At 48.5% G+C, this 27,883-nt stretch overlaps 1 protein-coding gene across 1 annotated transcript; it reads left to right on the top strand.

Annotated features, from left to right (window-relative positions):
- On the top strand, nucleotides 1-25,903 carry CHD1L (chromodomain helicase DNA binding protein 1 like). Its single transcript, XM_056848334.1, has 23 exons — nucleotides 1-92; nucleotides 1,757-1,860; nucleotides 3,064-3,178; nucleotides 5,559-5,590; nucleotides 6,121-6,202; nucleotides 6,529-6,691; nucleotides 7,528-7,683; nucleotides 8,628-8,720; nucleotides 10,594-10,690; nucleotides 12,217-12,290; nucleotides 14,324-14,434; nucleotides 15,307-15,421; nucleotides 15,832-15,985; nucleotides 16,426-16,591; nucleotides 17,441-17,446; nucleotides 17,952-18,085; nucleotides 18,716-18,879; nucleotides 20,128-20,327; nucleotides 21,011-21,109; nucleotides 22,017-22,087; nucleotides 22,620-22,734; nucleotides 24,641-24,749; nucleotides 25,828-25,903. The coding sequence occupies exons 1-23, from the start codon at nucleotides 69-71 to the stop codon at nucleotides 25,901-25,903; spliced, it is 2,460 nt and encodes an 819-aa protein (XP_056704312.1). The 5' UTR covers nucleotides 1-68.
- Nucleotides 25,904-27,883: the final 1,980 nt, after the last annotated feature.

The following is a 27,883-nucleotide window of genomic DNA, read 5'->3' as shown; positions in this document are numbered from 1 at the left end:
AGCTGGAAGGAGTCAGCTGGTTGGTGGGCTGCCATGGCTCTCAGCACGGCTCCATCCTGGGGGACGAAATGGGTCTTGGGAAGACGTGCCAGGTACGTCTCGCTTCTCTCCTGCTTCTGGTATCGTAGAACAGCATCATAGAGTTGGAAGGGACCACCAGGGCCATCTGGTCCAACCCCCTGCACAATGCAGGAAATTCACAACTACCTCCCTCCCCTCCACAAACCCAGTGACCCCTACTCCATGCCCAGAAGGTGGCCAAGATGCCCTCCCTCTCATGATCTGCCTAAGGGTCATAGAATCAGCATTGCTGACAGATGGCCATCTAGCCTCTGCTAAAAAACCTCCAGGGAAGGAGAGCCCACCACCTCCCCATGAAGCCCGTTCCACTGAGGAACCGCTCTAACCGTTAGAAATTTCTTCCTAATGTCTAGACGGAAACCCTTTTGATTTAATTTCAACCCGTCGGTTCTGGTCCGACCTTCTGGGGCAACAGAAAACAACTCGGCACCCTCCTCTATATGACAGCCCTTCAAGGACTTGAAGATGGTTATCGTGTCCCCTCTCAGTTTTCTTCTCTTCAGGCTAAACATATCCCCAGTGACACCCTACTCCATGCCCAGAAGATGGCAAAAAGGGGGGGGGGTAGCACCTTCCAGGCCTGGAGAAAAATTGCTTCCTGACCCCAAAGTGGCGATCATCACTACCCTGGGCATGCAGGGAAGGGCCACGAGAGCCAAACGTTGATGAAAACATTTCTGCCTTCCCTCTCATGAACACATGAAGCTGCCTTATACTGAATCAGACCCTTGGTCCATCAAAGTCAGTATTGTCTACTCAGACCAGCAGCGGCTCTCCAGGGTCTCAGGTAGGGGTCTTTCACATCATCTGCTCGCCTAGTCCCTTTAACTGGAGATGCCAGGGATTGAACCTGGGACCTTCTGCATGCCAAGCAGAGGCTCTGCCACTGAGCCACGGCCCTCCCATGATCTGCCTTAGTTCACAGAATCGGCATTGCTGACAGATGGCCGTCTAGCCTCTGCTTTAAAACCTCCAGGGAAGGAGAGCCCACCACCTCCCGTGTTTCTTCCTGGGTCTCTTCCACCTTTTCGAGCGTTCAAGGCAGCGTTTCTCTGCCAGGCCCCGACCACTCCCAGACCCACTTGCCTGCCACACCGTGTGCTTAAAGACCTCTCGCTCACAGCTGGGGAAAGGCAGTCTTTAGGGTATGTTGGTCTCGGGCCATGCAGAACTGTAAAGCCAATTGGAAGCAGGTTAGAGGAACCCCAAGCCTGGAGTGACGTGGTCTTAACAACAGCAACCTGGCGAGGTAGGCTGGCTGGGAGATTGTGACAGGCCCAGGGTCGCCTGGCAGAGCAGGGATTCAATCCTGGCCACCCCAGGTCCTAGTCCGACGCTCTAACCCAGGGGTGTCGAACTCATTTGTTGCGAGGGCCGGATATGACATAAATGTCACTTGGCTGGGCCGGGCCATGCCTTGCCAGCCCAAATTGGGAGCCTTGGTTGGCTCGCTGGCTGAATAAGAGTTCTCAAGGGGCCGGACCCAGCCCTCGGGCCTTATGTCTGACACCCCGCTCTAACCACTACACCACGCCAGCTGTATGTTCTTTTGTGAGCTGCCTCGCCACCTTGCAAGGAAATGCGGGAGATAAATATTTTTAAAAATATACTCTGAGGAGGCAAGTGGAGACTGTCAATAACCGCCACCCTTTGCATGTCTCTCTTTGTATTCCAGGCTATTTCTCTGCTTGTCGTCTTAAGCAGGAAGCTTAAAAAGAGGCCCTTTTTGATCCTTTGCCCTCTTTCTGTGCTAAACAACTGGAAGGAAGAATTGGAAAAGTAAGCTTTGGCAAACTCCTGTTATTTCACAAATCAGTCCGAAACGAAGAGGCTTTAAGCCCCAGAATATCAGTTGTCTTATGTCCTGCCTTTCCTTCACACAGTCCTGTCCAGGAAAGCACTAGGGTCTTAGGATGCTTCTAGATGACGTTAAGGACATCCTAATGATTCTGGAAGTGCAACGTAGGTATGTTCAGACACGGGTCAGTAATGCTGTGATAGGCATATTAGGTTGTCCTCATTCCGTAGCGTATGCTTCCAGAAAACCCATATAGCAGCCGTGCAGTAAAAGGCCTCTACGTGTCACCTCTTTGCTCATCAGGGCTAGAGCAACTGCCCTGTGAGGAGCGGCTGAAACACTTAGGGCTGTTTAACTGAGAAAGTAGGCAGTTAAGGGGTGACATGACAGAGGTCTATAAAATTATGCGTGGTTTGGAGAGAGTGGACAGGGAAAAGCTTTTCTCCCTCTCATAATACCAGAACGCGGAGGGTCATCTGCTGAAGCTGGAGGGTGACAGATTCAAAACAGAGAAAAGGAAGTATTTCTTCACACAACACAGAATTAAATGGTGGAACTCCCTGCTCCAGGATGTGGTGACGGCTGCCAACTTGGAAGGCTTTAAGGGGAGTGGACATGTTCACGGAGGAGAGGGCTACCCATGGCTGTTAGTAAAAATGGATGCTAGTCATGATGCACACCTATTCTCTCCAGGATCAGAGGAGCATGCCTGTTACCTTGGGTGCTGTGGAACACAGGCAGGATGGTGCTGCTGCAGCCGTCTTGCTTGTGGGCTTCCTAGAGGCACCTGGTTGGCCACTGTGTGAACAGACTGCTGGACCTGAGGGACCTTGGTCTGATCCAGCAGGGCTTTTCTTAAGTTCTTATGATACACACCTGTTCTCTCCAGAATCAGAGGAGCAGGCCCATTATATTAGGGGCCGCATGATTACAAAACCAGCAATGCAGCAATTAAAATTCATTCGGTTAAGCTGCCGCACATATAAATGTGCTCATGCTGTAAAATGCCCTGACCCGGATCGAGAGTGGGGGAGGGTGGCCGGCTCTCGGGCTAGATAAGTGCTCTCAAGGGCCCTGATCCAACCCCCCCCCAGGCCTTACATTTGACACCCCTGTTCTAGAGTCTGAGTAAAGCTGTGCATTTTTATATCTTGCTCAACATTACTTCTTCACCCCTGAAATAGATTTTCTCCCAGCCTTTCCTTCGTGGCATACGCAGGGGATAAGGAAGAACGGGCACAGCTCCAAGAGGACCTGAGGGCCAGGGACCGTTTCCACGTTCTCCTGACTACTTATGAGGTACTTGGCAGTGTCTCCGGAGGCATGCTGTCTGCCGTTCTTCTACTGAGGCACACGTCTTGACAGTATCTGTTTTGTCCACTGTCTCCGATTCGGTTGTGGTGGCGCACTTCCCTTTTGCTTATTTTCTTGAGCTCAAGGGCTGAGCAGAAGTGGGTGTATTTTTTGGGGGGTAGCCGCCAGCAACTAAAATATGAATCAAGGCATGTCACGTTTTGCTCCTTTCCTGTGAGAACCCTTACGTGTAAATCTTGTAATGACTCCTCTCTGTCGTGTTCTGAAGTGACATGTGTTATGCTGCCTCCTTGTCCTTATTTATGTATTTATTTATTTTGTGATTTCTAGCCTGCCCTCCCCAGCCAAAGCCAGCTCAGGGCGGGTTACATCATACCAGCTGAGAAGGCACAGAACCTTTTAATTTTAGATCAGGTATCTTCACAACTGAAAGTAATAAATAACTTATCTTACTCTACAAACTTTTAAAAATAGATGGCTGCCTTTTCTAGAATACATGGGGAAGGGGGCATCGCGGAGTAAACGATGCCCACGAAAACTATCGTACGATTTGCATTTATCAAGTTCTGCTAAGTGAATACAATTTGCAACAGCACTATTTTTCGTGCTTGCCGCATTTGTTCATCTCAGTTTTTCGGAATACCACCACCACGTGGTTTGCCTGCTTATACTTACTATTTGACAACCCCTCGTCTTTCTAGAGCCTTCTGTTTAGCCAGACTGAATGCTAACCCCTCTATGGTTATGCAAGGCAGGCTTTTGAATACACCATACCCAGACAGGGCCTGTCCTTGCTCTTCTGGCTCTGTCGATTCACTAGCTCAGGCCCCCTTGGAATTCCGCTTTCATGAGGACGTTGTATCTCTCCCCTCTTAACATATAAATCTAATCCCTCTGGGTCTGACATAATTCCTTTTTTATTAAGTGACCGGGATCCCAAGGCTGCATTGTCAGTGGCAAGATTTGTTTCAGTCCTTATATCCCTCAAACATTAGATTTATGCTGCTCAAGATCAATGGATCAAGGAGCTTCTAAGGGGGAAAGGAAAGGAAAGTGAATACAACAAATGGTATGATTTCTATAAAAAGTACCGATGTATATAATATCGGAACATATATTGGAACTGAGTATTGAAACATATCTCAACTGTACAACGTTTAACCTACCGTTACATTTTTATTTTGTTGTTGTTATAAAATAAACTGAAAGAGTTTTTTAAAAAATTATACCAGCAATATTAAAACTTATAACAATGAAACCCAATTAAAACAAACAAAATCCAAAGATGGCGTAACAGTCCGGACATATTGGCCAAGCAAAGAGGTAGGCATCCCCTTAAGTCGATCTTATATACACATGGGGGGGGGGAGATTAGGGAGGCCAGCAGTTGTAATATCCTCGGCTGTCCTCAACTTCAGGCCAGGCGGGAAAGCTCTGTCTTACAGGCCCTGCGGAACTCCTTATGGTCCCGCTCGGCTCTGGTGTCACCAAACAGAGCATCCCACCAGACTGGAGCCAGGGCTGAGAAAGCCCTGGCTCTCCTCGAGGACAGCCGCACGCTCTGAGGGCCGGGGACCACCGGTAGATTATTAGCAGATGATCGTAATGCTTTTCTAGGGGTATACCAGGAGAGTTGGACCCGAAGATACCACGGTCCCAGACTGTGTAGGGCTTAGCATTCCCTACTTATTTTCCCTGTAACCAAAGGCCCTTAGTAAAGGTAAAGGTAGCCCCCTGTGCAAGCACCGGGTCATTCCTGACCCATGGGGTGACGTCACATCCCGCCGTTTCCAAGGCAGACTTTGTTTGTGGGGTGGTTTTCCAGTGCCTTCCCCAGTCATCTTCCCTTTACCCCCGGCAAGCCGGGTTCTCATTTAACCAACCTCGAAAGGATGGAAGGCTGAGTCAACCTTGAGCCAGCGACCTGAAACCGACTTCCGTCGGGATCGAACTCAGGTCATGACTGCAGTACTGCAGCTTAACACTGCACCATGGGGCCCTTAGTTGGACCTAAAGAACAGGGTGGCTCAGCTATATTCAGTAGAATGACCAAACAGTTAGCGCGTGGGGTTGGCTCTGAGGCAAAGAGGGATCCTTTACTCTAAATAAAACAGCTGTCCTGTTAAACCTAAATACAGTTTCTTGAGAAGTATAGCAGCGTAATACTTTTTAAATGTAGCTAATCTGTCTTGGATTATACTGAATCCCATGCGGGTGGTATCGTATGGGGCCACCGGTCTAATTCCAGTTCCATCCACCTCTTTTTGGTTCTTTTGCTTCTTGCCCTGCGAGTGCCAACTTTTGGCACTTTTCCTATCGCGACCCTTTAGTAATAACACCGTCCTTTCCTTTTCTCGATCTGCAGCTGTGCCTCAGAGATGCCACGTTCCTGAAAAGGTGAGTGCGTTCGGACGCCCGTAAAGGCACCTGGCTGCCTTCTCCCCACCGTTCTGCCTGCATGGAAGTTTCAGGTTCTGGGTACCCTGGCCAAGACAGCAATAGACACTTTCCTGCCCATTTGGGCTTGTTTCTAACTGCTGGAGCTAAAGTAGGGTGGCATTTCAACGTCGAAGAAGAAGAAGAGTTTGTTTTGATATGCCGATTTTCTCCACCACTTAAGGAAGAATCAAACCGGCTTACAATCCACTTCCCCTCCCCACAACAGACACCCTGTGAGGTCGGTGGGGCTGAGAGAGTTTGGAGAGAACTGTGACTAGCCCAAGGTCACCCAGCTGGCTTCGTGTGGAGGAGTGGGGAAAACAAATCCAGTTCACCAGATCAGAGTCCACCGCTCATGTGGAGGAGTGGGGAATCGAACCCGGTTCTCCAGATCAGAAAAAAGGGGGAGCGTCTCAAGAGTGGAAGTGCCTGATCTTGGGGGGTCCTTTTCCAGTTTCTCTCTTCTGAAACGTGCGTTTTGTGTTCAGTTTTAACTGGGCGTGCCTCGTGGTGGACGAAGCCCACCGGCTGAAGAATCAGGAATCGTTGCTTCACAGAACGCTTTCTAAGGTAAAAAGCACCGCGGGGGCCCATAAGAGGTGGTGTGACTGGAGAGGGACCATGCACAAAGTTACCAAAATATATTATGACTGAAATTTAGTTGCTGTCCTCCCCGCCCAACCCCCATCTGCTATCAGCATTAAATTCCCTCAGAAAACCCTGGCTTTGGCAAGTTTTCTGAGCAAAGGAAGGCAGTTCATACTTCTGACTTGTCTTCCTCTGCAAAATCGATGGTCTGACTTTGCCTTACCTCCTTTCCCTGCTACAAATATCTAGCTGCTAAGGAACTGTCTTCCGGCACTGCTTACAGCACGCACGTTCTGGGTTTCTTTCAGTTTTCGGTGGACTTCAGGCTCCTGCTGACGGGGACTCCGATTCAGAACAGCCTCCAGGAGTTATACGCCCTGCTGACTTTTATTGAACCGGACGTATTCCCCGAAGCGCAAGCGGAGGAATTTGTGGGCTGTTACCACGGAATCAAAAAGGAGAGCAAAGCAGGTGAGGGCCGTCTCGTCCCCCCCGCGGTGGCATTCCTCCCACTCGAACAAAATTGCCTCCCACCACATGCCTCCGCTCCTCACCCTGTCTCTGCTGGATTCTCCTGTGGAGGCCAAGGGGGCAGCTGGTAGACCACGGGCCCTCCGGAGAGGGGCGGGCCCAGAGCATGAACACATGAAGCTGCCTTACGCTGAACCAGACCCTCGGTCCATCAGAGTCAGTATGGTCTACTCAGACGGGCAGCGGCTCTCCAGGGTCTCAGGCAGGGGTCTCTCACATCACCTACTTGCCTGGTCCCTTTAACTGGAGATGCCGGGGATTGAACCTGGGACCAGATAACAGAGATCCCTCCAAAGCAGCTATTTTCTCCAGGCGGAACTGATCTCTGTCATCTGCTGGGTGACCCTGGGCCAGTCACAGTTCTCTCCGAACTCTCTCAGCCCCACCTACCCCACAAGGTGTCTGTTTGGGGAGAGGAAGGGAAGGAGATTGTAAGCCGGTTTGACTCTCCTTAAAAAGTAGAGAAAATTGGCATATAAAAAACCAATTCTTCTTCTTTCCACACCCTTGCAGCCAAGGTGTCTTGTTGAACGCATGCAGGCTTCCGAAAGATGTGACGGTTGTGGCGCCGCTCTCTCTGGCTGGCATTGTTGAGGCCTCGGGGCTTTTGAATGCGACCCTCCAAGAAATGCCCCTCAGAGCCTTTACCTGGGCCTTGAAACCCGTCCGGTCTGTGGCCCAGCACGGTGCCAAATACTGAGGGGAGAATTCTGAGAGAGAGCCGTGGCCTTTGAATGCCACACTCCTGACAGCATCTTCTCATTCTTCTTACGCAGCCACGGAGCTCCACGCTCTTCTTCGGCCTTTCTTGCTCCGGAGGGTGAAAGCGGAAGTGGCGGCCGATCTCCCACAGAAGGCAGAGCTGGTCCTGTACCACGGCATGTCGGCGGTGCAGAGGAAGCTGTATAAGGCGATCTTGATGAAGGACCTGGGTAAGCGGAGCCAATGAAGGACTTTGGAAGCTGTCAGTCAAAAACAAAAACATGGACGTAACAAGGGGAAGGGGTTTTAGGGTGGAAGGTGGAGTTCAGAACATAAGAAAGGCCCTGCTGGATCAGACCAAGGCCCATCAAGTCCAGCAGTCTGTTCATGCAGTGGTCAACCAGGTGCCTCCAGGAAGCCCCCACAAGCAAGACGACTGCAGCAGCATTGTCCTGCCTGTGTTCCACAGCACCTAATATAATGGTCATGCTCCTCTGATCCTGGAGAGAATAGGTATGCATCATGACTGGTATCCATTTTAACTAGTAGCCATGAATACCCCTCTCCTCCATGAACATGTCCACTCCCCTCTTCAAGCCCTCCAAGTTGGCAGCCATCACCACATCCTGGGGCAGGGAGTTCCACCATTTAACTATGCGTTGGGTGAAGAAATACTCCCTTTTATCTGTTTTGAATCTCTCCCCCTCCAGCTTCAGCAGACAACCCCCACGTTCTGGTATTATGGGAGAGGGAGAAAAGCTTCTCCCTGGCCACTCTCTCCACACCACACATAATTTTATAGATCCCCCCCAACCTCTTGGACCCTGTGGACAACCCTTGAAATTCTGACACAGTGTGGTAAGCACATCCATAAAAGGGCTGCCCCAGGAAGCAGAACCGGGCACAAAATTTCTGCCGCAGCTTTCCTCCGGACACACAGTGAAGATCCTTGCGTTGTGGTGGCAGTTGCTACCAAAGCAACATTCTTAAAAATATGCCCAGCCAATCAAGCTTGCTGGGCAAAAGCCCTGCCCACTTTCTAAAAACCCGTGGCGGGCATCAGGAAAGGGGTCAGCAGGCAGCATGATGGCCAAAGGCACCACATTGGGGACTCCTGCTCAAGTGATTAAGTGCAGAGTTTATCAGTGCGGGTCTCTTTTTCCTGAAATTTCAGGTGCATTTGAAAATGACACGGGGAAGAAAACGAAGCTCCAGAATATCTTGATTCAGCTCCGGAAATGTGTCGCCCACCCGTACCTGTTTGACGGTAAGGGAGTTGCTGATGCGAACAGATCTGAAGGGCACCTGAGCCTATTGAAAGAGAAAAGGGGAAGGAAGGATTGGTTCCGTGGCACCAGGAGGGGAAACTGCAAAGCTGCCCCTCAAGAGGAGTGTGGATTGAGACCTGGAGGGAGGTGCGCTTACCCAGTCCTTTCTGGGCATTCAGCTGAAAGAGGCAAGTCTCAGGCAGAGAGAACATAAGAAAGGCCCTGCTGGATCAGACCCAGGCCCATCAAGTCCAGCAGTCTGTTCACACAGTGGCCAACCAGGTGCCCCCAGGAAGCCACAAACAAGACAACTGCACCAGCACCATCCTGCCTGTGTTCCACAGCACCTCATAGAATAGGCATGCTCCTCTGATCCTGGAGAGAATAGGTATGCATCGTGACTAGTAATAATTTTGACTAGTAGCCATGGATAGCCCTCTCCTCCATGAACATGTCCACTCCCCTCTTAAAGCCTTCCAGGTTGGCGGCCGTCACCACATCTTGGGGCTGGGAGTTCCACAATTTAACTACGCATTGTGTGAAGAAATAGTTCCTTTTCTCTGTTTTGAATCTCTCACCCTCCTACTTCAGCAGATGACCCCGCGTTCTAGTATTATGAGAGAGGGAGAAAAGCTTCTCCTTGTCCGCTCCCTCCATACCATGCATAATTTTATCGGCCTCTATCATATTTCTCCTTAACCGCCTTCTTTCCAAGCTAAGCAGCCCAGCTGAGACCCTTTCATTGGAGAACTGGAAAGCATCCATCATAACCACGGAGCCGTGGCCCCTCCACAAAGTGCTATGCTTAGAATGCTTTAATTTAGAGGTAACCCTCTCTAAAGTACTGCAGTCAAAAGCTCTGCTCACGACCTGAGTTCGATCTCAATGGAAGTTGATTTCAGGTAGCCAGCTGAAGGTTGACTCAGCCTTCCATCCTTCCGAGGTCGGTAAAATGAGGACCCAGCTTGCTGGGGGTAAAGGGAAGATGACTGGGGAAGGCACTGGCAAACCACCCCGTAAACAAAGGTCTGCCTTGGAAACGTCGGGTTGTTACATCCTGACCCATGGGTCAGGAATGACCCGGTGCTTGCACGGGGGGCCTTTACCTCTTTACTCTCTTGATGCCCTGATCTGGATGGGTTAAACTAGCCTGATCCCATCAGATCTCAGAAGCTGAGGAGGGTCGGCCTTGGTTAGTGCTTGGATGGGAGACTGTCAGACCTCAGCACCTTGTCACGTTTCTTGCATAGGGAACTTCACTCCAGACGTAGTCGCAAGTTTAAAGTTTTATTCAGAAAGCCAGCAAGTTCAGCATAGAAACGTAAGGCTAGAATACAGACATGGGGAAATACTGGTACATTTATAGGGTACATACAATGGGGTTGATTATGTTCAGGGTACAATACAAAAGGACGAGGAGCGGCAGAGTTGTCTTGATAGTTCAGATACAAGGAGACAATACGGAAGTAAACTGCCAGTAACTACTTAAGAAAACGCATACAAGAATATAACGCGTGTAATAGCTAGACGATCTCCAGGGCTCCCAGGCATTGTTCTGTGGGACCTGGTATCATACTAGCGATTACTCGGGCGGGTCTCCATTGTGGTGCAGATGCCGGGGGGGAAGGGCAGAGGCAGAAATCCAGAAAGCCTTAGCTGACAGAGACCACCAAGGAAGTCCAGGGTTGTTAGGCAGAGGCAGGCAACGGCAAACCACCTCTGATTTTCTCTTGCCTTGAAAACCCCATGAAGGGTCGCCATACATCGCTTGCGGCTTGCCGGCACTTTCCACCACCACCACCACCACCTCTCATGGTGAATTCTGGGGATTCAGGGGAATTATTTTTTATCCAAATGTCTTTTCTCTTCCAGGGGTTGAACCGGAGCCCTTTGTCATTGGGGACCATCTCGTGGACGTCAGTGGGAAACTGAGCTTATTGGACAAGCTTCTCTCGTTCCTCCATACTGGGTATGTTCATAGAATCATAGAGTTGGAAGGGGATCACCAGGGGTCATCTAGTCCAACCCCCTGCACAACATAGGAAATTCACAACTACCTCCCACACACACACACACAAGGGACCCCCGCTCCATGCCCAGAAGATGGCCAAGGTGCCCCCCCTCTCATCTGGTCCGACCTTCTGGGGCAACAGAAAACGACTCGGCACCCTCCTCTATATGACAGCCCTTCAAGTACTTGAAGATGGTTATCGTGTCCCCTCTCAGTCTTCTCCTCTCCAGGCTAAACATACCCAGCTCCTTCAACCTTTGCTCATAGGACTTGGTCTCCAGACCCCTCTCCATCTTCCTTGCCCTCCTCTGGACACGTTCCAGCTTGTCTGCATCCTTCTTAAATTGCGTCACTCTAAGTGGGCACAGAGGAGGATCTGAGCGCACAACCAAACCAGTCCTCTTTGTCTTCAGGCTCACACTCACAACAAAGGGCTGTTCACAGTGGGTAGCCGTGTTAGTCTGTCTGCAGTAGTAGAAAAGGGCAAGAGTCCACTAGCACCTTAAAGACTAACAAGAATATTTTCTGGTAGGGTATGAGCTTTCGTGAGCCACAGCTCACTTCACAAAGGGCTGGCTCATGTGAGGCGGGGGCTTTGGTGACAGTTCAGATGCAACAATCGTATTTTTAAAACTTTGTACAGCAGCTGCACAGAGGAAGTATGGGGAATTAAAAAAATGTTGTCTGCAACTCTGTAGTTGCTCAGACTTTTTGACATTATTTTAAATCTGACAGTGAAATCCACTAAAAAACTCAGGGCGTGATCCATTCAGAACTTAACCGTTCTTGGATCCTATTGAAATCAAACAGGATGTTTGAACAGAGCCAGCGTGGTATAGTGGTTAAGAGCGGCGGTCTGGATTGGTGGACTGTGATCTGGAGAACCGGGTTTGATTCCCCACTCCTCCACATGAGCGGCGGAGGCTAATCTGGTGAACTGGATTTGTTTCCCCACCCCTGCACATGAAGCCAGCAGGGTGACCTTGGGCTAGTCACAGCTCTTTCAGCCTCGCCTACCTCACAGGGTGTCTGTTGTGGGGAGGGGAAGGTGATTGTAAGCCAGTTTGATTCTTCCTTAAGTAATTCTTCATTAAGAGAAAGTCAGCATATAAAAACCAACTCTTCTTCCTTTAGGTGGATGTGGAGGTGGGAATTCTGAAGCCACGGGGAGGTGGGGGAAATTTTTGTTTCCTGTGCTTTGTGTATGTGTCGTTCGTTTAACTCACCCCCCCCATAAGAGCTTTTAAAAATATTTACATGTGCTTCTGCAGTTGTTCATGGAGCAACTCTGTGACGAGTCTGGACTTTTGATGGACTCCCCCTCTCATGGCCTAATCCTTTGTTTCTTTACTTAGCAAGAAGTGCCACTGAGTTCAGTGGGACTTGCTTCCAAGGAAGACGGATTGCCCCCTTAAGTCTGCCTTGGTTTTGCCACACAGGCAGTAGATTTGAACTCGGGATCTTTTCTTCCTCTCTTGTTTCAGGGGCCATCGGGTGTTGCTGTTTTCCCAGATGACTCGAATGCTGGACATTCTACAGGACTACATGGATTATAGAGGTAAATGCTTCCTTTTCTGGGCATGTCGGGTACAATTCCTTTCGGTGGCCGCAGGGAGGGAAATCCTTCAGTTGATCACTTGCACCAACCAAGATCTCTGATTGTCTTCCTAAATCTTTGTTGCATTGAACACAAAAATACAGGTTGATCAGACTAAGAGAAAGGTTGCCAGGTCAGGGTTGGGAAATTCCTGGAGATTTGGGGGTCAGCCCTGAGGTAGGCAGGTTTTGGGGAAGGAAGTAGAGTATACAGCCATACTGTCCACCCTCCAAAGCAGCCATTTTCTCCAGGGGGAACTGATCTCTGTCACCTGGAGCTCAATTGGAATTTGAGAAGATCTCCAGCTCCCACCTGTAATATGGCAAGCCATGCCTTGGTGCAGGGATTTGGCCCCAGAATCCTCCTTCAGTGACAAAGTACAGCCTTCAGTAACAAATGAGAGAGTGTATCTGAACGTGTAGAATCATAGAGTTGGAAGGGACCACCAGGGTCATCTAGTCCACCTCCCTGCACAATGCAGGAAATTCACAACTACCTCCCCCACACACACACCCAGCGACCCCAAACTCCATGCCCAGAAGATGGCTGAGGTGCCCTCCCTCTAATCATCTGCCTCAGGTCATAGAATCAGCATTGCTGACAGGTGGCCATCTAGCCTCTGCTTAAAAACCTCCAGGGAAGGAGAGCTCACCACCTCCCAAGGAAGCCTGTTCCACTGAGGAACCGCTCTGTTAGAAAGTTCTTCCTGATGTTTAGACGGAAACTCTTTTGATTGAATTTCAACCCGTTGGTTCTGGTCCGACTTTCTGGGGCCACAGGAAACAACTCGGCACCCTCCTCTGTATGTGCAGACTTGCGTTTTTCTTCCCTCCTATCTGAGGTTGTGGCAAGGCCGTTCATGGTGGGGTGTGACATCTGGGCTGTGGAGAACTGGGGCATTGCTTCCTGCCCTGTGTGACCTTTGGCGCAAGCCCTTCGTACAAAGTGGCAGTGATCAGCCAGTCCCTTTTTATCCCACCGTTCTTTCAAAGAGCTTGGGGGAAGGGGATGTAAAGGATTCTCCCTTATTTGCACAGCAGCCTTGTGAGTTGGGTTAGGTAAGAGAGAATGGTTGATCCAAAACCTCCTACAGTGAGCTTCAAGAGTCAGCGTGGTGTAGTGGTTAAGAACAGTGGTTTGGAGCGGTGGAGTCTGATTTGGAGAACCGGGTTTGATTCTTCACTCCTCCACATGAATGGCGGAGGCTAGTCTGATGAACTGGGTTTGTTTCCCCACTCCTGCACACGAAGGCTAGTCACAGTTCTCTTGGAGCTCTCTCAGCCCCACCTACCTCACAGGGTGTCTGTTGTGGGGAGGGGAAGGGGAGGTGATTGTATGCCCGTTTGAGTCTCCCTTAAGTGGTAGAGAAAGTCGGCATATAAAAACCAACTCTTCTTCTCCTTCTTCTCCTCCTCCTTGAGGGGATTTGAAGGCTGTAACGTAAATTCATGTGTTCATAAGTTTACTTTCCATGATGCCAAAGGAGTAGCAGGTGAAGAAGCTGGTTTTTATACCCCGCTTTTCTCTACCTTTAAGGAGTCTCAAAGCAGCTTACAATCACCTCCCCTCCACAACAGACACCTTGTGAGGTAGGTGGGGCTGAGAGAGTTCAGAGAGACCCGCGACTAGCCCAAGGTTACCCAGCAGGCTTCATGTGGAGGAGTGAGGAAACAAACCTGGTCCACCAGATTAGAATCCGCTGCTCATGTGGAGGAGTGGGGAATCAATCCCAGTTCTTCAGCTTAACCACTGCTCTTAACCATTACACCACGCTGGCTCTCCTTTGAGAAAGCCTTTGGCCCTTACCCTGTCCTTCGTAGTTGCTCTGGTGTTCAGTGTGGCGCCGCCTGCCTCCCATGGGCATCGCCTCATTCAGCTGAAGATAAAATAGAGGAGAGGAGAACAACGTGAGCTATTTTGGGTTCCCATCGGGGAGAAAAGCGGGTCAGAAAAGAAGCAAATAATAAATCAGTTATTATTTTGTAATTGCAAAGGATACAGCTATGAGCGTCTGGATGGGTCCGTCCGCGGTGAAGAGAGACACCTTGCCGTTAAGAACTTTGGGGCACAACCCATCTTCATCTTCCTTCTAAGCACCCGGGCAGGTGAGGTGGAACTTTGAACTGTGAGGTAGGTAGGGCTGGGAGAGCTCTTAAGTAGCCCAAGGTCACCCAGCTGGTTTCATGTGTAGAGTGGGGAAACCAACCCAGTTCACCAGATTAGCATCCGCTGCTCATTTGGAGGAGTAGGGAATCTAACCCGGTTCTCCAGATCAGAGTCCACCGCTCCAAACCACCGCTCTTAACCACTACACTACGCTGTCTCCTCTCTTTCTGCTGTTGGCCAGAAGCTGAACTGAAACAGTAGTTCTGCACCGTTCTTAAGATACAGTGCTGCGTTCTCCGTGAAAACCCACCAGCTTCCCTCCACACAGAGAAGATCGGGGAGGGGCTGTGGCTCAGTGGTAGAGCATCTGTTTGGCATTCAGAAGGTCCCCGGTTCAATCCCCGGCATTTCTAGTTAAAGGGACTAGGCTTGTAGGTGATGTGAAGGACCTCTGCCTGAGACCCTGGAGAGCCATGGAGAGGGACCATGGCTTAGTGGGAGAGCATCTACTTGGCATGCCGAAGGTCTCAGGGTCAGTCCCCGGCATCTCCAGTTAAAGAGATTAGGCAAGTAGGTGATGTGAAAGACCTCTGCCTGAGACCCTGGAGAGCCGCTGCCGGTCTGAACAGACCATACTGACTTTGATGGTCCGAGGGTCTGATTCAGTATAAGGCAGCCTCATGTGGACTCAGGATCAGCTCCTGTTCTTCTCACTTCTGTCTCTTCCCTAAGACTCAGGGAACGATAGTAAAGCCATCGTAAAACTGTCGACTTTTATTCTGTTGTATTGAATCATTGTTTTAAATCTGGAGCTTTTGTTAAATTTTTTTATTATTATTACATTAAGGGGATCTTTCTCTTATCTTCCAAGGTGGAGTCGGCATGAATCTCACGGCAGCAGACACCGTTGTCTTTGTGGACAGTGACTTCAACCCGCAAAATGACTTGCAGGCATCCGCCAGAGCCCACCGGATTGGCCAAGACAAGTAAGGGAGGGGGACAGATCTGTGTCCAGATACGACACAATAAAGTTTATTGTTTGCAGCCGAAGACAATTGCAATCTGTCATATAAGACGTAGTTATAAATAATAACACTGAAAGAGTCCGACCAAAAAATGCTAGTCATTAAATGCGTTAAATGCCCTGATTAGCTTTAACCCGAATTTTCTTGGCTGCTAAGGCAAAGAGTAACACTCTATAGGAAATACTGGACCGGTGTCTGAGAGGAGAAAGAGTAACTTCTCTGAATGTGAAACTAGATTTAGGTCCTTTAAAAGTGCTGCAAGAAATTTAGTTCCGGGCTCTTTATAAAGAGGACAGGATATAATGCGTTAGGCAGCCGTTTCTAATACAAACTGTTGCATTCAATCGCCATTTTCCCATGTGCTTTGCAAGGCCTGTGAAAATAATCCGCTTGATCGGAAGAGACACGGTCGAAGAAATAATCTTCCGACGGGCCGTCTCGAAGCTGCAGCTCACCAGCGCTGTCATCGAAGGGGGCCAGTTCGCACTCGGAGCCCAGAAGACACAGGGGGCGGCTGAGGAGCAGGTACAGCAAGCCCCAGTTGGCACTTTGGAATGCAGTGCCCTCGTCCTGCCCTGTAGAAGCCAGCATGGTGTAGTGGTTAAGAGTGGTGGTTTGGACTCTGATCTGGAGAACCGGGTTTGATTTCCCACTCCTCCGCATGAGCTGCGGAGGCTAATCTGGTGAACCAGGTTGGTTTCCCCACTCCCACACATAAAGCCAGCTGGGTGACCTTGGGCTAGTCACAGCTCTCTTAGAGCTCTCTCAGCCCCACCCACCTCACTGGGTGTCTGTTGTGGGGAGGGGAAGGGAAGGTGATTGTAAGCTGGTTTGAGTCTCCCTTATGTGGTAGAGAAAGTCGCCAGTGGTTCCCAAAGGGGTGTAGACGAACATCATTCTAGAAGCACTTGGGGTATCTGATGCCGAAGCCTTTAACCTTCATCCTTTTTTTTTTCTTTTTTAAGCTGAGTGAAATTCTAAAATTTGGTTTGGATCGACTGTTGTCCTTGGACGGAAGCCCCCTCTGTGAGGTGGACCTGGGATGCGTCCTTGGGGAAACCAGAGGAGGGGAATGGGTCATGGATCCTGTGCTTCCACCCGCAGAGGGAGACGAAGACCAACAACCCGAAAGTATGTTGTTGATTTAAAAATTCCAGTGGGATCCGAATTGGGATCGCTCTTAATTCCTTGGCTCCTCCTCAGCAGTCCCTCTTATCTACTTCTACAACCCCCCTAACCCCCAAAAGGAGAGGCACCCACCCCATTCCATAAAGGTCTCCCTTTCAGAATTCCAGACTGCTTAGAGCAAACCTTCAAAAAGGATGTGGACAGAATGGAGAGGGTGCAGAGAAGAACGACGAGGATGATCGGGGGCCTGGAGACCAAGCCCTTTGAGGAAAGGCTCAGGGAGTTGGGAATGTTTAGTCTGGAGAAGAGGAGGTTGAGTGGGGGACATGATTGCTCTCTTGAAGTATTTGAAGGGCTGTTACTTAGAGGGCAGGGAGCTCTTCCTGTTGGCAGCAGAGGACAGGACTCGTAATAATATTAAATTACGGGAGGAGGGGTACTGGTTGGATATTAGGAAAACATTTTTTACAGAAAGAGTTGTTCGACAGTGGAATCAGCTCCCTAGGGAGGTGGTGAGCTGGCAGTCTTTAAGCAGAGGCTAGACAAACAATTGTCAGGGATGCTCTAGGCTGATCCTACATTAAGCCGGGGGTTGGCTCAGATGGCCTGTATGGCCCCTTCCAACTCTATGATTCTGTGATTCTAAGTTTCCCTATAAGGAAAAGCTGGGGGACCTGGGAATGTTTAGTCTGGAGAAGAGGAGGTTGAGGGGGGACAGGATTGCTCTCCTTAAGTATTTGAAGGGCTGTCGCTTAGAGGAGGGCAGGGAGCTGTTCCTGGTGGCAGCAGAGGACAGGACTCGCAACAATGGGTTTAAATTGTGGCAGGAAATATCCAGGCTGGATATATTAGGAAAAAGTTTTATATTTTTCATATAACCAACTCTCATATATTTTTGCGATTTTATATTCTATTTTTTCTTTTTTTTTTATTACTGACGTTACTACAATAAAAAGGAATTTTTAAAATTCAAAGTTTGTATCAGTGCTTGGGGAACTTGGTTAAATAAGATATAGTATTTTTCAGAGAAATACAAGATTTACAAACCTTAGTTCCTATCACAGCCCATGACCACTTCATGACCACTTCAGTTTTTACAGTAAGAGTTGTTTGAGAATGGAATCAGCTCCCTAGGGAGGTGGTGAGCTCCCCCTCACTGGCAGTCTTTAAGCAGAGGCTGGACAAGCACTTGTCAGGGATACTTTAGGCTGATCCTGCTTCAAGCAGGCGGTTAGACTAGATGGTCTCTATGACCCCTTCCGACTCTCTGATTCTATGAAATGAAAACTGATGCTGTTCTCGCTCTTGATCAGAATCCAGTTGTGATCTCACCGGTTCATTTTGAGTTCCTTTATCTTTTCAGGCCACATGTACCTGTATGAAGGCAAAGACTACTCCAAGGACCCCAGCCGAGAGGATCAGAAGGCCTTCGAACAGCTGTTAGACCTGCAGAAAGTCCTTGAAGAAGAAGGAAGAGCCCTCCGAAAGAAGGCAAATGTAAGGGTCTGGATCAAATGCAGCGCGGCGCCTGGCTGTTCACACGTATGCATCCGCAGCGGGTCCTTCCAAAAGGCATCACAAAATTGGCAGCTCTGTAGGGGACGGGGGTGGGGGCGGTTCTCCGACCGACAGGCTGGAGGCCAGTGGTCTAGGGGTGATTCCGGTCTGTACAGCAGGGGTTTCCAGCCATTTTGAGCCTGCTGGCACCTTTGGAATTTTGGCACAGGGTAGTGGGCGCAACTAGGAGCCCCATGAATCTGTGGGGAGCTGACTAGGCCAGGGGTTCTCAACCTTTTTTGCTCCATTCCCTCCTTTCAGCATTGTTCAGAATATAATTCCCCCTTCCCAAGATAGTAATAAACTTTATTGAATGTCGCAGATTCAATTAAAAACAAACTACAATTTTACAGATTGTGCATAATCTACAGGACATCACTCTTTGCTGAATAGTGGTCCCAATTCCCCCCACCACCCCGAAACCCTAAAATCCCCCCAGGGGAGAATTCCCCGCTTGTTGAGAAGCCATGGACTAGAGGGAGCGAGCAGACTGATCTTGTGCTGGATGAAGGGGGACGGGAGAGCAACGGGAGATAGAAAACAGTGCTGTGAATTCCTTTCCCCCGCCAGATTCTCGCCACGGGCATGCCAGCAGGACCCAGTAAGAAAAAGCGTAAGCTGAGTCCAGAAGAGCTGGAAGCCCGGCGGAGAAAACTGCAGGAGGCAGTGGCAAAGAAGGCCCAGCTGAAGGAAGAAAAAAGGCGGAAGAAGGCAGAAGCTGAACGCCAGGAGAAGTACGGCCCACGGGCTCCCCAGTTCAGTTTTGTAGTGGCCTGAGCGGTGGTGGTCATATACTGAAGGCTATCAGTTGGCTGGATATTTACTAGTAATTGTCAGGCTTTTCTGATAGTTCTACCTGGGCTTCTTTGAATCTTACTGGTGAATGTCAACACACACCACGTTTCTGAGGGTCACAGTAACGCTTACTGGTGAATGTCAACATTCGCCATGTTTCTGAGAGTCACAGTAACGCTTACTGGTAAATGTCAACATTCACCATGTTTCTGAGGGTCACGGTAACGCTTACTGGTAAATGTCAACATTCACCATGTTTCTGAGGGTCACAGTAACGCTTACTGGTGAATGTCAACATTCACCATGTTTCTGAGGGTCACAGTAATGCTTACTGGTGAATGTCAACATTCACCATGTTTCTGAGGGTCACGGTAATGCTTACTGGTGAATGTCAACACACACCACATTTCTGAGGGTCACGGTAATGCTTACTGGTGAATGTCAACATTCACCATGTTTCTGAGGGTCACGGTAACGCTTACTGGTAAATGTCTACATTCACCATGTTTCTGAGGGTCATGGTAATGCTTACTGGTGAATGTCAACATTCACCATGTTTCTGAGGGTCACGGTAATGCTTACTGGTGAATGTCAACATTCACCATGTTTCTGAGGGTCACAGTAACGCTTACTGGTGAATGTCAACATTCACCATGTTTCTGAGGGTCACGGTAATGCTTACTGGTGAATGTCAACATTCACCATGTTTCTGAGGGTCACGGTAATGCTTACTGGTGAATGTCAACATTCACCATGTTTCTGAGGGTCATGGTAATGCTTACTGGTGAATGTCAACACACACCACATTTCTGAGGGTCACGGTAATGCTTACTGGTGAATGTCAACATTCACCATGTTTCTGAGGGTCACGGTAATGCTTACTGGTGAATGTCAACATTCACCATGTTTCTGAGGGTCACGGTAATGCTTACTGGTGAATGCCAACACACACCACGTTTCTGAGGGTCACAGTAACGCTTACTGGTAAATGTCATCATTCACCATGTTTCTGATGATTGCGGTAATGCTTACTGGTGAATGTCAACATACAACCATGGTCACGGTATCACTGGTGAATCTCAACATTCACCACGTTTCTGACGGTCACTATACTGCATCATGCATTGCTCCTGCAAAATGGGGTCTGTTCCTCAACCTCTGAATGGTCTTCTGTCGCCCTCTTGCAGGACGGCCTGGTGGGAAGCAAATCAGTACCGATCCTGCTGCCTTGAGTCGGAGGAGAGCAGCGAGGAGGAAGGGGAGGGGCAGAGGCCAGAGGTGGACTTGGACTACGCAGATCCGGAACTGAGCGCCATTCAGTACGTCATGGGCGATGTCACCCACCCCAGAGCAGGAGAAGAGGACGCCATCGTCATACACTGTGTCGGTAGGTGGGGAAGGGTAGCATACCCCAGGGGTGCTGTGCGTGGGACTGGATGGATGTCTGAGCCAAGGTCTGCCTTGAACCTTGTGACTTGATAAGCTGCTTTGGAAATGAGAAGGATATTCGCTTTTTAATAATTTTTTATTTAAGTTTTACAAACAAACTAACACCTACCAGTCACAAACATACAATGTGTACCATCTTTCAGGGATTACATTTTGAATTAATCGCTAATATCTTACTTATCATTTGTTTAATCAAAATTCAACTTAACACCTTTACTATTATTCCCGCTGCTTCCCAAGTTATCTATCTAAATGGTACTCATACTTAATGCTTAATACTTTCCAAGCTATTTAATAAAACAATAATAATGTTTAATACTTAATACAAGTCTTCTTACCCTACTATCTTTTGCTTTTATACCTTCTTTACCGCTCTAATTGGATTATCCCCTAAATACTTGTTGCTACCACCTTAATATTCTTATTACTTTTATCTTTATTGTCATGCCTGCCCCTTTATACATTATACATTAAAATCTACTATTACTTTGTGTAATCAAAATAAAATGCCCATTTCTTCTGAAATTCTTCCATCGTTCTGCCTTTCACGAAGTTGGATAATTTGGCCATCCCCGCATATTCAGCCATTGAGAAAATATTCTCGTGTATCTTTTGCTTCAGACGACTCCGGCCGTTGGGGAAGAGGAGGTTTATTCACAGCTCTGGAGAATCGCTCTGACCAGCCGAGGAAAGTGTATGAGCTAGCCGGAAAGATGGACGGTAAGTCAGATGGGGGTAGAGTGATTCTGTCATTCAGGGTGGGGGAGACGAGACTGAAACCAAGCCTGTCTCTCTCTCAAGTTCGCCATGGTTGGGGTATCCTGGAAGGGAAGTTGCTATCTCTTCCAGCATGGTGTAGTGGTTAAGAGGGGTGGTTTGGAGTGATGGAGTCTGGTCTGGAGAACCGGGTTTGATTCCCCGCTCCTCCACATGAGCGGCGGAGGCTAATCTGGTGAACTGGATTCGTTTCCCCACTCCTCCACAGGAAGCCAGCTGGGTGACCTTGGGCTAGTCACAGTTCTCTTAGAGCTCTCTCAGCCCCACCCACCTCACAGGGTGTCTGTTGTGGGGAGGGGAAGAGAAGGTGATTGCCAGCCGGTTTGAGTCTCCCTTAAGTGGTAGAGAAAGTCGGCATATTAAAACCAACCCTTCTTCTTCTTCTATCCTAAAATAGAGCCAGTCAGCATTAAATTGCTAGTGGGATGAGTAAAACCCAGGAACAGTTGCTGTCCACTGAGTGGTGCATTTGCTTCTGTGCTGGAAGCATCCTCGTTTCCTCTAAAGCAGGGGTCCCCATCCTTGTTTGAGCCCGTGAGCGCCTTTGGAATTCTGACACAGGGCGGTGGGCGCAACCACAAAATGGCTCCCGCTGGAGGCAGAGACAAACACAGTAAGGAAGCCCAGACTGTATAGGGCTTTGAACACGACACAAAGTTCTTCTCTTCCTTGCATGTCTTCTGATGACTTGTCTGCTGGTTTTGTTCTCTTCCCCCTGTCAGCGGGAGATCGGTCCTGTGCTAAACATAATAAATAACAAAAGAGGCAGAGGAAGTGTAGAAATCCCGGAATTCACCCACTTCTGCTGTGCTTAAGTCTTTCTTTTTGCTCTTGTGAATTGTTTTTGCAGACTTGACATTGGGAGGAGCGCTTTTATTCCCTATCGATGACAAAGAATCAAGAAACAAAGGCCAGGACTTGGTAACTATGCAAAGAGCCTCTCGGGGTGTCTCTCTTTATTTCCATCACCAGACTGAAGCAATGAGATGCGTGAACCGTGGGCCCTCCAGTTCAGCGCCAAATAAAACTGCAGCTGCGCCTGGATCAAACTGTAAAACTCAGCTGCAAGAGTAACTTTTATGAGGAGGGGCTGTGGCTCAGTGGTAGAGCATCTGCTTGGCAAGCAGATGCTCTACCGTTAAGCCATGGCCCCTCCCCATAAATCAGCTGTGAACACATGAAGCTGCCTTATATTGAATCAGACCCTCGTTCCATCTAAGTCAGTATCGTCTACTTTGACCGGCAGCGGCTCTCCAGGGTCTCAGGCAGAGGTCTTTCACATCACCTACCTGCCTAGCCCCTTTAACTGGAGATGCCGGGGATTGAACCTGGGACCTTCTGCATGCCAAGCAGAGGCTCTGCCACTGAGCCACAGCCCCTCCATAGCTTATGCTGTGATTTTTCTAGCTATTTGATTGGCTCTCTGCATTTGTCCGTCTGTCTGTCTTCTTAGCTGGCTCTCGTCGTAGCTCAGCACCGGGACCATTCCAACAATTTGTCTGGGATTAAGCTCTCTGAATTGGAAACGGGATTGAAGAAACTGTATCGGGCAGCCAAGAAAAGGGGTGGTAAGTTTGCTCACCTCAGGGCTGGTGGAAACCTCCTCCTCATCCACCAGGGTTCTGATGAAGAAGAAGAAGAGTTGGTTTTTCTATGCCGACTTTCTCTACCACTTAAGGAAGAATCAAACCAGCTTACAATCACCTTCCCTTCCCCTCAACAGACACCCTGTGTGGTAGGTGGGGCTGAGAGAGCTCTAAGAGAGCTGTGACTAGCCCAAGGTCACCCAGCTGGCTTCGTGTGTAGGAGTGGGGAAACAAATCCAGTTCACCAGATTAGCCTCCGCCGCTCATGTGGAGAAGTGGGGAATCAAACCCTGTTCTCCAGATCATACTCCATCGCTCCAAACCACTACTGTTAACCACTCCGCCACGCTGGCTCTCAAAACTGGCCAATGTCCATTGTATAGCCGACATTGATTTTGCCAGTTTGTTTGAGGTCATGACGTGACTAGGGAAGGCTGGAGATGGAATTCTTGTGAGGAGGCAAAGGTTAGGGTTAGGTTTCTCCCAGAGCCCTTTGTAAGAGAGACTATAATATGGCAACCTTCTCTGTTCGTGTATTGACTTAGTAAAGGCGTATAGTGCCAGCAACAGCAGCTTCTCCCCACATTGTGTCACTCCTTACAGGAGCCCATAGCCCGGGGGTCCCCAGTGTGGGGCCAACCTTTCCTGGGGTTCGCTGAAAGGGGAAGTTTTTAGAAAGGGGATAGGGGCATGCTCTTGTCCAGTATGGCTTCCAACTGATCACTGGAGATCTGATTGGCTGTGCACATTAAAACAATGTTTCATCCCCAGCTGCTGGGTACCCAAGTTTGGGTGAAAAGAAAATATATATAAGTCTATGTATAAATACCGACAGTATAATTTATTAGAAGCGCTATGTAAAATTATTTAAAAGCATTAAAATAGCACAGTGGCATATCCTGAGGTTGATAACTGTAACCACATACCAAACGCATTTCGGCCTATGGAGCCTTCATCAGTGGCTAATTAAAACCCTTTCTTAAGCCTGCACACATTTACAGAAAGACATTAATGAATACAAATACAAACAGTTCAAACCCAACCCGGCATGTGTATATGTTGTAAATTCTATTCCCAATTACTCAAACATCTGGTATAATAGGTTCTTGTTATAATACTGGTTAGTATAAGTCTCTCATATACTATGTGTGCAGGTATCAACCTTTAAATTTTACATAGCACTTCTAATAAATTATACTTTCAGTATTTATACATAGACTTATATATATTTTCTTTTCACCCAACCTTGGGTACCCAGCTTTTGTTTTTAGGTTGGGTTTTATTCCCCTCCTTTTTTTTCTTCATCCCCAGCTGCCACCAGTATTTGTTTTATTCTTTCTCACGCCACTTTCTCAGTGTAATTTTTTTTTTAATTATTTAGTTGGCGTCTCTGTGTGATTTTGCCTCCTGCAGCAGCCACTTTCTGGTTGGCCGCACCTCCTATGGCTGCCATTTTGTGGCTGTACCCACCACTCTTGTCAGAATTCCAAAGGTGCCCACAGGCTAGGAAAGGGTGGGGGGGTCCCTGCTGTAGCAAGTGTTTTTGATCCTCCTCTCCAGGGTCAACTGTGAGATTTGACGATCCCTCCTTTTTATTGTATAGCGGCCTTCTGCCCCTGCCCAGAAAACTGCTGAAGGGCAGAAATGGGCCCCTGATTCTGTTGGGGTAGAGCACTTCAGAAGAGCTTCTTGCTTGCATCTGGGGTTACATACGTGGGGAGAGGCTCTTTTAATACTGGGCACCAGATTGAGCTTCCAGTTCCCATCCCACATACCTTTCCAGGGAACTCTATGGTTCCCTTTGTAACTAGGAAATTGTTCATTTTGAAGTGTATCATGGTTCATCTCAACCAGCCACTCTGAAAGCCTTTTCTTCTCTCTCTGACAGCAAGCGTCCACCTTCCTCGCATCGGCTACGCCACCAAAGGCTTTAATTGGTATGGAACAGAGCGTCTCATTCGAAAATACTTGGCCAGCAGAGGAATCCCGACCTTTGTGTATCCTTCTGAAGCGGGAGATTTTTTTGTAACACTCCCAATAGCTAGCGGTTTCTGTCAGAGCCCAAATTTGGGGGGTTGAACCTTCATCATTCCCTGCATTTGGCAGACTGAATTAGAAGTTGGTTTTTATACCCCGCTTTTCTCTACCTTTAAGGAGTCTCAAACCGGCTTACAAATGCCTTCCCTTCCTCTCCACCCAACAGACACTTTGTGAGGTAGGCGGAGCTGAGAGAGTTCGGAGAGAACTGTGACTAGCCCAAGGTCACCCAGCAGGCTTCATGTGGAGGAGCAGGGAAACAATCCCTGTTCACCAGATTAGAGTCTGCCGTTCTTAACCACTACACCACGCTGGCCTTTTCAGGCTCTAAAATGCTAAGATTGCCACTGTGTAATTGAATTAGATCATGGTTCTTCATTAAAATGCTTAATTCCACCTTTCTTGACTACTTCGAGAGCTACATAATCTTATACAGCAGAACTTCAGCATGAGGCCACGGCCGGGCCATAGCCTGTCTGGAGTTGAAAATCCAACTGACCCACTTCCGTTACCCTACCGAATTTTGTTACACAAAATGGGAGCAAAAGCCCCAAAGTATTATCCTCCCAGGACTTCAGAATCCCCACCCCCATCCCCCAAGTCTGGAAGTCAACAGATGGGAATTGTCAAGACTTGAGGGTAACTCCTTGTGCGTGTGTGTGTTAAGTGCCGTCAAGTCGCTTCCGACTCATGGTGACCCTGTGAATCAATGTCCTCCAAAACTTCCTATCTTTGACAGCCTTGCTCAGATCTTGCAAACAGAGGGCCGTGGCTTCCTTTATTGAGTCAATCCATCTCTTGTTGGGTCTTCCTCTTTTCCTGCTGCCCTCCACTTTTCCTAGCATGACTGTCTTTTCCAGTGACTCTTGTCTTCTCATAATGTATGTGACCAATGTACGACAGCCTCAGTTTAGTCATGTTACCTTCTAGGGTCAGTTCAGGCTTGATTTGATCTAGAACCCACTGATTAGTTTTTTTGGCAGTCTACAGTATCTGTAACTCTCCCTTCCAAAACCACTCCTTAACCTTCTTTTTTAGCTACTACTTCCCTCGGAATAAAGCATCAACATCGTCACAAGCCTTCACATCTTCGGCACCAAGTCCGTCGCCCTGAGGAGGATCCTAACAGCAGAACAGCCTGTTTCCTTGTGCCTTTTGTGAATCGTTAAACTGCAATAAAAAAACCTGTTTATATGTTTCCAGCGTGGTGTTTCTACTGAGGGAAGGAAGCAAAGGGGATGGGCGTGACCACCCTCTGTTGAGACCAAGGATATTGGATTTTAAGGGCATGTACCCTAATTAAGGGCATGTACCTTAAGGAGCCCCATGGCGCAGAGTGGTAAGCTGCAGTACTGCAGCCCAAGCTCCACTCAAGACTTGAGTTCGATCCCGACGGAAGTTGGTTTCAGGTAGCCAGCTCAAGGTTGACTCAGCCTCCCATCCTTCTGAGGTCGGCAAAATGAGGACTCAACTTGCTGGGGGTAATGGGAAGATGACTGGGGAAGGCACTGGCAAGCCACCCCATAAAACAAAGTCTGCCTAGTAAGCGTCAGGATGTGACATCACCCCATGGGTCAGGAATGACCTGGTGCTTGCACAGGGGACCTTTACCTTTTTATCCTCACAACTGAGAGTGCCTTTCCTTCTCCCTGTGTGTGTAAAGTGCCGTCAAGTCGCTTCTGACTCATGGCGACCCTATGAATCAATGTCCTCCAAAATGTCCTATCCTTAACAGCCTTGTTCATGTCTTCCAAATTGAGGGCTGTGGCTTCCTTTATTAGGTCCATCCATCTCTTGTTGGGTCTTCCTTTTTTCCTGCTGCCGTCAACTTTTCCTAGCCTTATTGTCTTTTCCAATGACTCTTGTCTGCGCATAATGTGACCAAAATACGGTGTGTGTGTGTGAAGTGCGGTCAAGTCGCTTCTGACTCATGGCGACCCTATGAATCAGTGTCCTCTGAAATGTCCTCTCTTTGACAGCCTTGCTCAGGTCTTGGAAATTGAGGGCCATGGCTTCCTTTGTAGAGTCCGTCCATCTCTTGTTGGGTCTTCCTCTTTTCCTGCTGCCTTCAACTTTTCCTAGCATGACTATCTTTTCCAGGGTCTCTTGTCTTTACTTTCTTTTTACCCTAATTTGTCCATTAGGGCGCTTTCACTAGGGTTGCCTTCTTCGCTATCGGTGGGCTATTTGGGGGGCGGAGCTTGAGGACAGCGGGGTTTGGGGAGGGGCTTAAATGCCATAGAGTCCAATTGCCAAAGCAGCCATTTTCTCTGGGTGAATTTATCGGCTAGAGATCAGTTGTAACAGCAGGAGATCTATTACCTGGAGGTTGGCAGCCCTAGCTTTCACGCATGCTGAATAATGCACTTTAATGATCAGAAGGAGATTGAGACTGGGAAGGGCAGCCATGAAGGAGCTAGAAAAGATTTTGAAGTGTAAGGATGTGTCACTGGCCACCAAGACTAGATTAATTCATGCCATCGTATTTCCTATTACTATGTATGGGTGTGAAAGCTGGACAGTGAAGAAAGCTGATAGGAAGAAAATAGATTCCTTTGCAATGTGGTGTTGGAGGAGAGTGTTACAGATTCCATGGACTGTCAAAAAAAGTCAGTGGGTTATAGATCAAATTAGGCCTGAACTGACCCTAGAAGCTAAAATGACTAAACTAAGGCTGTCGTATTTTGGTCACGTCATGAGACAACAAGAGTCACTGGAAAAGACAGTCATGCTAGGAAAAGGGCAAGAGTCCAGTAGCACCTTAAAGACTAAAAAAATATTTTCTGGTAGGGTATGAGCTTTCGTGAGCCACAGCTCACTTCTGTATCTGAAGAAGTGAGCTGTGGCTCACGAAAGCTCATACCCTACCAGAAAATATTTTTGTTAGTCTTTCAGGTGCTACTGGACTCTGGCCCTTTTCTACTACTGCAGAGAGACTAACACGGCTACCCACTGTGAATTATGCTAGGAAAAGTGGAGGGATACAGGAAAAGAGGAAGACCCAACAAGAGATGGACTGACTCAATCAAGGAAGCCACAGCCTTCAATTTGCAAGATCTGAGCAAGGCTGTCAAAGACAGGACATTTTGGAGGA

The sequence above is a fragment of the Euleptes europaea genome, chromosome 4, assembly GCF_029931775.1.
Source record: "Euleptes europaea isolate rEulEur1 chromosome 4, rEulEur1.hap1, whole genome shotgun sequence".
NCBI lineage: Eukaryota > Metazoa > Chordata > Lepidosauria > Squamata > Sphaerodactylidae > Euleptes > Euleptes europaea.
Note: the sequence above shows the minus strand (reverse complement) of the source record. Positions and strands in the feature narration are given on the sequence as shown.

Excerpts from the sequence above, each read along its gene's own strand:
- CHD1L (XM_056848334.1), top strand. The coding sequence starts at position 69 with ATGGGTCTTGGGAAGACGTGCCAG. Across the intron at positions 6,692-7,527 it reads CAAAAAGGAGAGCAAAGCAG|CCACGGAGCTCCACGCTCTT; the intron begins GTGAGGGCCGTC and ends CTTCTTACGCAG. Across the intron at positions 14,435-15,306 it reads CCTTCTAAGCACCCGGGCAG|GTGGAGTCGGCATGAATCTC; the intron begins GTGAGGTGGAAC and ends TTATCTTCCAAG.